A 13904-nucleotide genomic window follows, 5' to 3' on the forward strand; every position below is an offset into this window, starting at 1 on the left:
GCTGTTGCCTCTGTCTCTGCTTTACTGTGTGAAATGTATTTATTCAGGCACTTGCTGTAGCTTCTTCTTCATTGGAGGAGCTGCCTGATGACTCCTCCTGCTTGATCAGCAGCTTTGCATAGAGAGGCCTCCAACATAAATTCTATGTCATCACCTTTCTTACCATGATGTGTGACTCTCTCTTCACTCCCTAGAAATTGATTCAACTTTCTTGTTTCTCAGATGTGAAATTACCTTGTTTTTTCCCCATGAATCCTGCCTTCTGATGTGGAATAGATATTTTCCACCTCCATTTGCAGTTGATCTCAACCCAGTGGTGTAACTATATTTACACAGAGCATCTTTGATTATTCATGCTGTGCGTATAAAAGAGTGCTGCTAAATGTGTTTGCTGTCCAAATCCCGGGAATGTGAGGATGATGTGACGCACGGCATGGAATGTAAAAATACAACACCACCAATGTTCTCACAGCAAAACAGAACAAAAGAAACAAAAACGGGTCCGTAATTTATGCACTATCAACACAACAGCTGGTGGGATCACAAATAGCTCCAGCTGGTAACAGTTTGACTTTTCATTCTTTGAAATGAACCATTCATGTGTTGCTGGTTTTAACTGCAGATGTTACAGCTGAGCCATGTTTTAATTGAATGTAAATTCCAGCCATTGCTGGTAAATGGTGCCCTCTTCCTGTTTTTGATGATTTCACTTAAGTAACATGAGAGACTGACATTAGAATTGATAGATGTCTGTCTAGGTTCTCATTGATCCAAGTCATGGTTATCCTAAGTCGTTTTAATCAATTCATTGGACTTTGAGAAAGTTCTTTAAATATGTTTCACCTCTCAATCAAGAGGTTTCTTCAGAACTTCATAACTGTGATCTTCAGAACTGAAGAAACCTCTTGGATGAGAGGTAAAAGTTTCTTAAAGTCCAGTGGATTGATTAAATGGCACTGGATTGTATTTGACATACAGTATTCTGGTTATTACAGTGAATACATTGACATGAGGTAACCCTAGCTGTTCACTCTAAAACACAGCATGAGGGAGTCTGGATTTAATTTTTTTTAAAAAAACACTCTTGAGGTCTGCAGCTCCAACTATGAGCGCACACAGACGGGGGATTCCTTGGCTGATCTATTTGTGGCGTTAGTATCACTTCAATGTACAGTGAAATGTACAGTTTTAGCTTCGCAACATGCTGCTTGGGCATCTGCATTTTTCTGCTCCAGGGTAGGACACAGGAGGTTTGTTTTAAGCTCTGGGAGGTGCAGAGGGGGCTGACGTGGCAGAGGGGAGGGCCGCCTTTCCACCAGCAGACAGCAAGATGTTACTATTGGTGAGCTGCTTTCAGCCTCTTTTTTCCTCCTTAAAAAGAATTATATCCCTACTTTCTTGCACTGGATTGAATTTTCCAGTCTAATAGCGCAAGAGGGGAATTGCAAATTTAATCTGTCAAGTTACTCATTTATCAGAAAAGGTGTCTGTTAGCATGTGTTGGAGCAAAAACACTGCATAGAACAAAATGTGTACTGTTGTAATGAAAATGCCAACAACCTTGTTTTTTTTAATTATTTCAAAATGAAATAAATAAACAAATAAGAAAAACAAATTCTACAGATACATTTGGTTGATTGCAGACCGGTTGAGGAGTGAATGCTGAGTTTTGCGCTTTAATGTGAGCAACCCTCTCTTGTAAAATATTACATTCTGCTTTGATATGAAACAAAAACTTCCTAGATGTACTACCACATTACAAAACGTTGTGTGTATTTCATGCATTTGGTCCAAACATCTAGATAACATCTGGACTATTGAATGTGTGCATATTGAAAAATCGGACAACACTTGAGCTTACAGGCACACACACAAACACACGGATATACATCACATCAACAACAAAGAAAACGTCAGACTGAGATTAGATATAGAAGGTGAGTTTGGGATTATTTCACAGTGATATCCAGTTGCCCTGAGATCCTAAAAAAAAGAGTTTAAAGGAACAAAAAGGCTTCTCGAAAAATAAGATGCTTCATTGCTATTAGGACACTGACATGTGTTGCACTGACTGTTTGAAACACTCAGTCGATCAGTAAATCCTGTTTGAAAAGTCACTGCAGTGCAGAAGATGAGTGCTTCATCACTAATGTACTCACACTCACATCCTTGGTGATGGATCATTTCAGTTCAGTACAACTTGTGTTGCTGTAGCAGTTGTGACAGCGCTATGTTCGCGAGGCTATTTGCGGAGATAAAGTTTGAAAAAGAGTAAAATAATCATCCAAAGTTAAAAGATATCAGCAAAAACGTGTAGTGAACACAGCCATCACAACTAGCAGATACAGCAAAAATATGACACAAGTCGTATCTCATAAGATACTTCATGTTTCCTTAGATAAATAAAATATACCTTTACATGTATATACCATTCTAAATGAATGTATGGACTGCTAAGATTGTATTATATGTTGTTACATTTATGAGATGTATGTTTGTGCAGGAACATCTGTGTGATGTTTTACAGAACAAGATTTCACTTAGAAATTTTCCGTTTTCCTCCAACAATCCAATAAATCAATAATATTGCTATTTCAATTTTTGGCACTTCACCTTTCGTTCATATTTTTTTATCCATGTCTCTCTCCCTTTCCAGCAGCAGGCACGGCTTAGTCTTGATTCAGCTCAAATTCATTCCCAGCATCTCCACTCCCCTTTGCCGATTTCTTTTTGCTGGACGTATTTCCCAGAGCTTCAGCCTCCTCCAGGGTGTTAGTTAGCGGTTGGCCCAGGGTCTCGGGCAACAGCAATGTCAGCACTCCGATAATGAATGCCAATATTCCCACGATTAGCTACACGATGGTTGTGATGAATACAGAAAAAAATTGCATTAGTCCAACTATGTTTTCTTGCCGGGATGCCTTCATAGATAAACCCTGACAGATGGTGGCAAATTAAATAACTTCTATTGACAGAACCAGCCAAAAGAGCACATGTATACCTGAGGCAAGTAGATCCACACGTCAGCCAGGTACACACAGAAGGGGGCCACCACACTGCCAACACGACACATCATGCTGCCGGTGCCCACAGCCAGAGACCTGGAGAAACACCCGTCACAGTCAGCATCAGCAGAGGACATCGAGGAGCGTGAACTAGGACCCCCAGCACCAATATAAATAATCAATCAGTGCTAACACTGGGTTTCCTGGCTGTTTTTATTCGTCATTTTTGATAAATTTGTGATATACTTAATACTGTGAAAATATCAAAATAGTGCCTATTACATATTTTTTGATGCGGGATTAAAGTTCTCCATGAAGTAAGGAATTACTTTGTATCGAAAATATAATTCAGATATCTAGTCTATTGGTGTCCTGATTCGTCCTCACCTGATGATTGTTGGGTAAAGCTCACAGGTGTACAGGTAGATGAGACCAAAGGCAATGGCAACGGCAAACTTCCCAGTCATGCTGAGAGCGATGGCAAGAGCCTCAATGTCCTGTGGAGGTGGCCGATAAAGGAGATGAAGAGGTCAACACTTCAAAAACGATAGTTTGTTCTTCTGCATGTTGGTAAAAGAAACGTGTGAACTCTGTTTAACAGTTTTCAACCTGTAAAAGATGTCACATCTGATTTATAAGACAGTGCTGTCTCTGACCCTGACCACTTCCTTTAGCCTTCAGCTGGGCCACTGAGGAAGAACTCTGCCTGAGGAAGCCAGGATAGGTGCCGGGATGCATGATATAAAAAAGTGTGACATATATGGGGTAAAGTCCTGACAGACGAGGTTAGACAGGAATCTCCATGGACTATGATGTTTGTAGATGACATTGAGTGAGCAGGGAACAGATGGAGGAGAAGCTAGAGAGGTGGAGGTTTGTCCTGGAAAGGAGAGGAATGAAGGTTAGCCGCAGTAAGACAGAGTACATGTGTGTGAATGAGAGGGACCCAAGTGGAAGAGTGAGGTTTCAGTGAGAAGAGATCAAGAAGGTGGAGGATTTGAAGTACTTAGGGTCAACAGTCCAGAGCAATGGAGAGTGTGGAAAAGAGGTGAAGAAGTGTGTACAGGCAGGATGGAACGGGTGGAGGAAAGTGTCAGGTGTGATGTGTGATAGAAGAGTTTCAGCTAAAATGAAAGGAAAGGTGTACAAAACTGTGGTGAGACCAGCGATGTTGTTTGGTCTAGAGACAGTGTCACTGAGGAAAAGACAGGAGACAGAGCTGGAGGTAGCAGAGATGAAGATACTGAGGTTCTCTCTGGGAGTGACCAGGAAGGATAGGATCAGGAATGAGTACATCAGAGGGACAGCACATGTTAGAGGTTTTGGAGATAAAGTCAGAGAGGCCAGACTGAGATGGTTTGGACATGTCCAGAGGAGAGATAGTGAATATATTGGTAGAAGGATGTTGAGTTTTGAACTGCCAGGCAGGAGGCCTAGAGGAAGACCAAAGAGGAGGTTTATGGATGTAGAGAGAGGACATGAAGGTAGTTGGTGTGAGAGAAGAGGATGCAGAAGACAGGGTTAGATGGAGGGAATTGATTCGCTGTGGGAAAAGCCGAAAGGAGAAGAAAAAGATATGGGGTAAGGTCCACGATGGCAGGAAAAATTTCAGAAAATTTTTAAAATCCATCCTGAAACATGCTGATACCCAAAGCAAGACACTAAAACAGAGGCAACGTGATCACATCTTTAATTCTTTATAAATTCCACCAGGTGAGTTTTGGATATTTGGTCAGGCAGGTAAAAACATGTCATTTAGATAATGTTAGCTTGAATATATAAAATCATTTAAAATGTTGTGTGTCTTTATTTTGGAATGGATCGTCTTTGAAATAGTTCTGAGACATAAAATTGCACAAGCTGCGCTACATGCTCTCAAAGATGAGATTACTCTTGATGATATTGCCTGCAACCACCCTCAATATTATCTAACAGGAAACCAGCAGAGGGCAGAGTTTGACTTTTTTAATGGAGTGGGAACAGTGTAAATACTTCTCCAGGAATGGTTTTAATTTATATGAGATTCTTTCATGTGAGAATAATAAGCCTAGAAAAGATCTTATCCGATCTATTACACACAAACACACAGCCCTAGACTAATGCTTGAAAGAGACTGACAACAGGATAGTGAATTAACAGTGATAATTCAGACACAAACTGCTGATTGTAGTCGTGTTTCCTCTGAACACAAACCTGAAAACCTTATGCTCTATAATGTAGACTGTGGATATATTTATCCAGTGCGGATTGCCTCACAGCCTCAATAGAGAACAGGCTATATTGGGTTGTTGGGACCACATATGGTTCAGTAAAACGTCTGAAATACATATAAATGTTAGGTTTAAGGGAGAGAAGGGCAGTCAAGTACAAAAAAATAAAATTAAAAAGCACACAAATGGTAGGGAAACAGATGGAAATGCCTTGACTGCAAATCAAAGCAAAAGTTTAACAAATCTGCATATGAAAACAATTAACAACAGTTAGACATTCAGGCACAGTGAAGAAGATTACACAGAAAAAACTCATGTAGAAAGCCGAAGAAGCTGTGAATCTTTTTTAACTGCAAAGCTTCAGTCAAGCATGCTCAAGCACAAGGAGAATTGGCTTCAGTCCAAATAAACCCATCAATCAGACAAGCCCTTGAGGAAGATTTTGCCTCTATACTGATTTCTGGGATAAAACAAAATTACAATGGAAAATGTTCCAAAACATTCAAACCCTAAAAGGAATAATCCAACATTTTAAGAAATATTTGCTGGTTCAGTTGACATCCTGGTTGCATATTTAGGTGTTTCCCTCTGTCTCCAGGATTTATGCTAAGCTAACAGTCGTTGCTGTATTTTTATAATTACAGTGCAGACATAAAAGTTCTAAAAATCATAAGGAGCCAGAAGGGTTCATTCTTCAAGATTTATTTATAGCATTTTTAAAAAATGTGATGCAACTGACAAAACAGTATTCTAGGCTAGCAGGAGCAAGCTGCATCTGGAATGGATAACTAAAAAATGTGTGTTCATCGTATGTGGGTTTGATTTCATGTGGTCTCCTTCCAGTCATTCCAGTGTTCTATGCACTGTGAAGCTCCTTGTAAAACCCAGATACCAAAGCATGTTTGTCAAGATAAGATTTATTTGTTCATGGAATTTCTCAAAGCAACCTAAATGTACTCTGGCGTGTGGGAATGAATGTAGGCCATCAATATAGAGTCTCGTTGGTCAGAGGCTTTCTGCTAAAATGACACATAGAGAGATTAACGGGAAAAAATGGATTTTAAAAAAAAGCTAGATAGATGACATTGCTGCTGCCTTTGTCAATTCATTTCTGTTTTCCATGATGGCTTTGATGCAGTCAAAGGTCTTATTTGCTTAAACATTATGCATCAACTATTTGCCAAACTGATACATAGGGTTAAATTTAGGTCAGGGTTTAGAGCACACACACACAAACTGACATTGCATAAGTATTTTGATTAAAATATTTATACAATTTGTTTTGATTAGAAAAGTAAATTATGAGCTTATTGCAATTGTGAGTTTATTGTAATTAATTATTGAGATTTAGACTAAAATAATGAGAGACAGACAGACAGACAGACAGACAGACACACACACACACACACACACACACACACACAGACACACACACACACAGACACACACACAGACACACACACACACACACACACACTCACAGGCATATTCTTTTAGTACCTACATTTGGCACCACAATGATGAGCATACAGGCAACTGCAGCCAGGAGCAGAGCTGGAGCACAAGTCTTCTTCCTGCCAATCCGGTCCATCGCAAAACAGCCAATCAGATATGAGGGGAGTTCTACCAAACCTGAAATGACAGTGAATAGTAGTCAGAAGTTATCAAGACCTGACAAAAGGACATAATCACTTTACCTGGCAAACCAACAATAAACTGCATTTGAAATGTCACCCCAGACATGTGCTCCACTGTTTGCCTCCTGATGAAATAATTAGTGTTAAGAAATATGTGTACTGGATACTAAAATATTACCAATAATATTAAACTTAAAGTACTGATTACATTTTAATGACATTTACAACGACATTCAATTACATTTTTCCAAATGTTGAAGTGAATATTGTCAAATTGGCATTGTATGTTCATTAAATCATGTTTTCATATGGTTAGCTGAAGATATTACAAACCATATTTTCATATTAAGCGAAAGAAACCTTGTAAAGTATAAATAACAGTCGATAGGTTTTATGAAGCGCGCAGCCTTAACTGACTGGTTTCTAAAATGAGTAGCAAGGAAAGGGAAACTGCATAACCGAAGGTCTCCACATTATTCAGTTCAATTCATTTTCAGATCATCACAAAAATTTATCTCAAGGCACTTTCCAGGTAGAGCAGGGAAACACCTGATCTAATAGAACCTAACTTGACCCACATGAGCAAGCATTTTGGCAACGAAGGCAAGGACCATAAAACTACAGAATGTAAAGCACAAACATTGCAGAGGAGTAACTCTGAAACATTTTAAATAGTGCCTGGCCTAAGTCAGCCAACAGGGCTGAGGAGGCATATCTGTTTACATACTGTGGAAGATGTGTTATCAGATTGCATGGGCTGACTCAACCCTGCCTGCACACACACTGAAATACACAATTTAAGAAACACAGAGACAAACCAGTTGTGTATTTCAAGCCCAGAGGTGTTAAAGAGGTTTACAGTTTGTAACCGGAAAGCTTCTTGACACTCTATAGACAAATTAATGAATATACAGTATTGTCTCATACAATATAAGAAAGTTTTTTTTAAGTTTGGTGGCCATTGTCTGCAGTAGTTACTAGACAGGCCTGGTAGATCACCCACCCTGAAAATAGTGAGTCTCCAGTTATTGGTTCAAGGCTGGGGAAAGATGTCTAGGGGAGGCATAGAATGACCTCCATATGGTGATGGGCTGGTTCATGTTAAACTGTTAGAACAGGTCTAATGGAGAGAGACAAGAAGTGGGGAGCAAGCTCAAAAAAGCATGTACAGTTTAAAGCAAGCTTAGTAAACCTCATCTGTTTCTACCAATATTTATTTATAAGTCACAGAAAAACAAACCCAATGTCACGTATAATGAGCAGTGTTGGCCCACCCAGCCTGTGAACAAGTAAAAAACCCATTCCCATAAGATGTGTGATGAGTTCCACAGTATCCCCATCCCAGCTGTCCTCTAGGCTCATGTCATTTTTCTCAAGACAGCTTTTTCTTTTCTTCTAAAAGCACATTTTCTTTAAGAGAATCACATTGCCTCAGACTCTCCATTCTCCAAGCAACACGAAGAAATCTTTAACTTGTGCGTTAAAATGGTTAGATGGTCTGAGGGGTCTCATTGTCCTTTCCATTTGGTTTACTTATTTAAAGTGACCGTCTGTCTGGAGGTAACATATCACCGTGTTCTCAATTCTTTTGATAATAGCAAGGATTTGAGGTGCAATTTGATGTTACTAGAATTTTGTGGTGTTCTCTGCTATAATCAATCAAATAGTGGCAACATGTTCTAAAGGAGCCAGGGGAGTACCCTGCCTTTCGCCTGAAGGCTCCAGCAACACCCATGACCCGCAACATGGAGAAAGCAGCTTTAGCACATCCATCCATTGTCTCATCTTCAAGGCAATTAATTTTTACTCTTTTATTCAACATGAAAACTACCAAGAACTACACATTAATATTATAATTAATTTCCAGGAACATTCACACTCATTTGCCAATAACGTACCAACAAGGAAGAGGTTGATGTACTTGTTTCCGCCCAAGCTGACCGATCCCAGTGAGAACACATAGTAGCCCAGGCTACCGACGAACCAGATGGCCAACACCGTGCACGTACGGCCGGCCATTCTCCAGCTACCAAACAGATCCAGGATGGACAGCTTCTTCTCTGAGTGGGATGGCCCCTCCCCCGGCTCCTCCAGCAATGCTCTGTGAGTCTGACTCTTCTCTGGCTCCAGGAGCTCCTCCACCTTCAGATTGTACTGAAGGCCATTGACGCGAGCCATTGTGTCCAGGAGGGCCTGAGTGTCCTTGTAGCGACCCTTGGCCATCAGGTAAAAGGGTGTCTCAGGGAACTTCCAACAGAATAACAGGAAAGGCGAGGTACACACGGAGAGAATGATCTGGTAGATCCACCAGACCCGAACCAGGTAACCAGTCAGAGCCACCACCATGATGCCAACAGCAAAGGCAGCGTGCACATGCATAGAGGTCCATGTGCGCACTTTGATGCCTGTGAACTCTGTGACATAGACGAACACAACAACCAGGTAGCCACTGGACACCTGCCAAAAGCAAAGATAAGAAGAGATGATGAAGACAAAAAAAAAAGGAAATTGGAAAATAAAGGAAAGATGCAAGGAATTCAAAGAGGAAGGGAAGAAAGCAGAAAGAGATAAAAGATGATTGAAAGACAGAAAGAGAGAATGAACAGAAGCAAACAAGGTTTAAAACACTGTTGTTTCAAGGATTGAATGGGAAAAACAACCAAATATACAGTGTGTCCTCGCATATTCGAGCGTCAAAGCTCGTTACTTCACATCAACGTGGATTTTTGGTAGTCAGTCACGTGAAACCGTACTCACATTCTATTGGCTGATGGCATCCTGAAGTGCGCTACGTTCCGTGAGTCTCGGACTTACGTGAGACACAAAAGTGCTTTAAACAGTCGGTAAGATGTGGGAAGAGGTAATACAGATAGAAGGTGGTTTAATTATCAGTATGGGGAGGGTTCATAAATGTTTAAATTACTTTAAATAATAAGATAAATAGTTTGTTGTTCTATTGCGGAATTCGTTAAATGCGTGTGGTTCCTGGAACGCATTACCCACGAGGAATGAGGGCGCACTGCATATATATATATATATATATATATATATACACACACACACACAAGACCTTTGTGTAAACATGTATATACTGTATATATATATATATGTGTGTGTGTGGGTGGGTACTGACTAAGTTATCAAGTACAGTACTTGGTCACTTATGTAATACTCAAAGATCAAATTTGTACCAATAGACCGAACATTCTCTGTTGAAATGTCTTCAAGTGAACGCTTGAATAAACTGTCTGTAATGCACATGGCAAAGATCAGGCTTTACTATCCCTGCCTGTGAGACTGGATCTGTTCTGTGTTAAATGTGACCATGCAGTCTAAGTGTACTCAAAGTGATTCTAGATAAAAACAACAGCTGTATGCAAAGAGGGCTGGGGGAGGGTAGAGGCAGGACATGGTGGAACACTGAATGCATTCAGGGGGCTTACACCATGAGGGTTACCTTTGCCTGGTCAACATGATATTTTGACAGCATTTTCATGTGTGTTATTCTAATTAAAAACACATATCTGTATGAATATGACACATTAATACACACTAAAAAACAACTCTGCCTACTCTGCTATGAAGTCTCTTTTCATCCCCTATTTTTAACATGATGATCTGGAAAATAACCTTTGAGGAGGAGTCATTCCTTTTAGGGTATTCACAGCTTCCATAAAGCATCAAATCAATTAGGATTGACAATCTATTTCTTCCCCACATCAAAATAAATCCCACCTGTCAGATATCTATACATTTACTTTATATATTTACCTTAAACATTAAAACTCATGGTCTAATCTAATGAATGACTATTTCTTTCATTCCCTTGTTTTATATGGAGGTCCATGTTTGGGGTTTTTCTTTTTTTTTTTAAATAAATAGTCCTGGAGTGCCAGACAGACGGTATTTTACCTTGTTTGGTTGTTTTTTAAAATAATCAACTCCCTCCAGAGAAGAGGGCAAAAATCAGTGTCAAAAAGTGGTTCGTCCCAGTCAAACTAAACGTCTCAGGAGCTGATTTTTGACATTCTTTCATGTTTAGTTGATTTAAACTTAATCTGTCATTAACCCATCGGCACTAATCTGGCTGTGCATGTACATGTATACTCCACACACACACACACACACACACACACACAAGTACTCACCATGGCTAGGAAGAAGCGCAGCACCACAAAGACATAATAGTTTCCAAATAATGCCACTGATACCCCCAACACAAACTGAGAGAGGCTGGTGAACATCATGATCCTCACACGTCCAGCTCTGGAGGAATTGGATACATCCATGAAGGATGGGAAACAAAAGGAGGGATGGGTTGGGTGAGAGAAAGTGGTGAAGAGGAATATTGTCATGAGTTGGTGTATTCAGGGAAACAATATCATCAAAAGAAGTATTCCCTCACTTCAGACTCCAGCCCCATGTCTAAATACTGCCTGATCCACTGATCCATACAACATGTATCCCAGCAACACTCATCTCTTCCTCCGTCATCCAGTCACTCTCATCAGACATCCACTCTTCCCTCCTGACTGTCACTCCTAACATCTTTTTTCCATATCACCATCAGTACAAGACCACTTAGCCCTGAGCTGATACAAGAGAGTGAACTTTATGTTAAAAGTTGAGGCAGAGGTGCAGCACAATGGTGATCATACAACTGAATGTGTAAAGGATTATTGGGGCGGCTCAAACCTATGATCTAAAAAGTACATTATATCTCCTGCTTACCTATCAGCTAAGTCCCCAAACACCACTGCTCCAATCAGTACACCCAGCATGAAGGTGGGCTGGCACAGCTTGGCCAACCATTGTTTATCACACACTAAGTCCCAGTCTGTCACAATGCTTTGGTAAATCTCAGTGTGGTCATAAACAAAGTTTTCAGTGCACGCTGTCACCGATTTGTTGCCATCAAATTCGTATGAAAAGCCTTTTGGGTTGATTCGCAGGGCGCAGTGACATCGGCTGAGCTCCCACTGTTCTCCTGCAAGGGTCTTCACCACCAAGGGCCCATCGTGAGGCTGGAATACTGGCAGGAAGTCCTCAAGACTGGAGCCCGTAAGGTTTCCATAAAGGACATCTGTGATGTTGTTGGGAATGCTGCACACAAAGTTTGGAGTCTCCACTAAAAAGACAGAGGCTAGATAGTGGATCCCACAAGCAATGGACTGGAAGACTGCTCCAAAGTACAGACATGCCTGAAATCTGAGAAAGACAGTCTGTTAAAAATATAGTGCTGACACCAGAGGTGAAGTAGATGTGAGTGGTAACATTCCTTGCTTTTTACCGCAAAAAAATCATTCACAAAATAAAAAATATACTTTATTCAAGAGAGCGTTAGTAAATTATCTTTGATTAATTGTAAAATGTTTGACAAGTGAATGCATCTATCGCACCCATTCCTTTACCATACATACGGTGTAAGTGTAACTAATGGCATTGACTCTTGAAATGAAATGTTCAGCAAATCTCTAACTATGAAATAGTGGATAAAACGTTCATTTTGTTTTGCAAAATGACAAACTGCTTACAAGAAGTTCTAGTCGCAGTTTTGTGTAAGTGTTAATTCTAAGCGATGCACAAAATTAAAATTTTCAATACAAATGTAAGAAAACCTGATTGCATACTTAATTTAAATATAATATTGTTCCAATCCAAACTGACGAAACACTTAATTTACCATTTTAAAAGTTCCCCTCTCTGAAGACATTGCCTTCGAGATGAGGCAGAAAAAAAGGTGACGCTCCAGTATCCAAAAATAGTAGGTAAAACTTTTGCAAGTAAAATAAACTCTTTGTGTTTTTTTAATTATTTACTTAGCGCAGTCTACTTTTGTAAGTACATCATCGAATGTAATAAAAGAACTTTCACTGACGTTACATAACGGGCTGCCGATGATGACACAAATGCCCTCCAGACCCATTAACAAGAAAAACCAAATGTTGTTGAAATAAGTCTGGAGAAACGTCACTTCTGGTACCTTTTGAAATGCCCGAGCTCGTCGAATATTCTCTCCACGGACATCTTTGGACAGGGTCAGTTTATCCACAGGACTCCCGTTGCGTCTCTCGGTCTGACTGGGGCTGGAGGATCGCGTCAGCGCCGGACGGCAGAATGAACCCTGTCTCCGACGGGGTCGAGGAGGGGATCGACTTGGATCGTGTTCACTATTGAGGTCCACAGACTGGTGGGGGCGTCACATTACAATATCCTGTTCAAGCTGGACATATACTCTGATTTGTTTTTGCTTTTGACTGTAGTTTTGGCATCAGCGATCAACGTGCGTAATCAGAGTCCTCCAACCTGTGCGTCATCGTTGGTTGAAGGAGGGCTGTGGAGCGGGACTGTTGACGGGACGCACACTTCAATAAACTGTCTTCACGTTCATGTTGGGCTCGTTTTTGCACGAAAGACTACGATTACGATTACGATTGATTCGTATTGGGTTTGTAGTTGTATTCAGTCGACAAGGGAAACAGTGAAGTATTTGTTTTCGTCCAGGAGGAAGCTGGATTAACGCGCTCAATTTCAGCCACACGCACGCGTAGACGCGTGCACGCATTAAAATGTAATTGATCAAGGGCATGGACTGATGTAATGAGACTAAAACGTTCTGGTCTTTCATGCCTTCATTGAACATTGAAATTTCTCAATGAATTCCATCACCAGGAACTTTCAGACTGAGCTCTAGTTGCTGTCATTCTGAACTTTTGAGTCTCATTAATCACTACCTCCCGTACACTTGAATTTTATTTTTGTATTTTTTCTTCATTACAAAAAGTACATAAACAAACACAAAAAATAGAAGAATCCATTATAACTATATAGCATTTAATAATAAGGGCTGCGTATGTGTATGAGAGAGTGCGTGTGTGTGTCATGCTCATCATGTTCCTGATGGTTGTGGAGGGTTGACCATGATATCGTGTGGAGTGTTGAGGAATACGATTACGATTGATGGACTATGGACTAAGTGAGGCCCACCAGAGGGGAGGGCAGGAGAAAAGTTATATTATTTTTTTCAAATACTATTTCATTTAAGTATGAAA

The 13904-nt window shown here is 40.3% G+C and overlaps 1 protein-coding gene across 1 annotated transcript; it reads right to left on the minus strand.

Moving 5' to 3' along the window:
* Positions 1-1533: 1533 nt before the first annotated feature.
* On the minus strand, positions 1534-13189 carry slc22a16 (solute carrier family 22 member 16). Its single transcript, XM_068342915.1, has 8 exons — positions 12836-13189; positions 11584-12060; positions 11001-11118; positions 8751-9309; positions 6720-6847; positions 3393-3502; positions 3002-3101; positions 1534-2852 (listed from the first exon to the last, which is right to left on the minus strand). The coding sequence occupies exons 1-8, from the start codon at positions 12877-12879 to the stop codon at positions 2670-2672; spliced, it is 1719 nt and encodes a 572-aa protein (XP_068199016.1). The 5' UTR covers positions 12880-13189; the 3' UTR covers positions 1534-2669.
* Positions 13190-13904: the final 715 nt, after the last annotated feature.

Source organism: Antennarius striatus, chromosome 19 (genome assembly GCF_040054535.1).
Source record: "Antennarius striatus isolate MH-2024 chromosome 19, ASM4005453v1, whole genome shotgun sequence".
Taxonomy (NCBI): Eukaryota; Metazoa; Chordata; class Actinopteri; order Lophiiformes; family Antennariidae; genus Antennarius; species Antennarius striatus.

Coding starts and splice junctions, on each gene's coding strand:
- slc22a16 (XM_068342915.1), bottom strand. CDS start 12,879: ATGTCCGTGGAGAGAATATTCGACGAGCTCGGGCATTTCAAAAG. Junction 9,310..11,000: donor TGCGCTTCTTCCTAGCCATG/GTGAGTACTTGT, acceptor TGCTTTTGGCAG/GTGTCCAGTGGCTACCTGGT. Junction 6,848..8,750: donor CATCAACCTCTTCCTTGTTG/GTACGTTATTGG, acceptor CTGTCATTTCAG/GTTTGGTAGAACTCCCCTCA.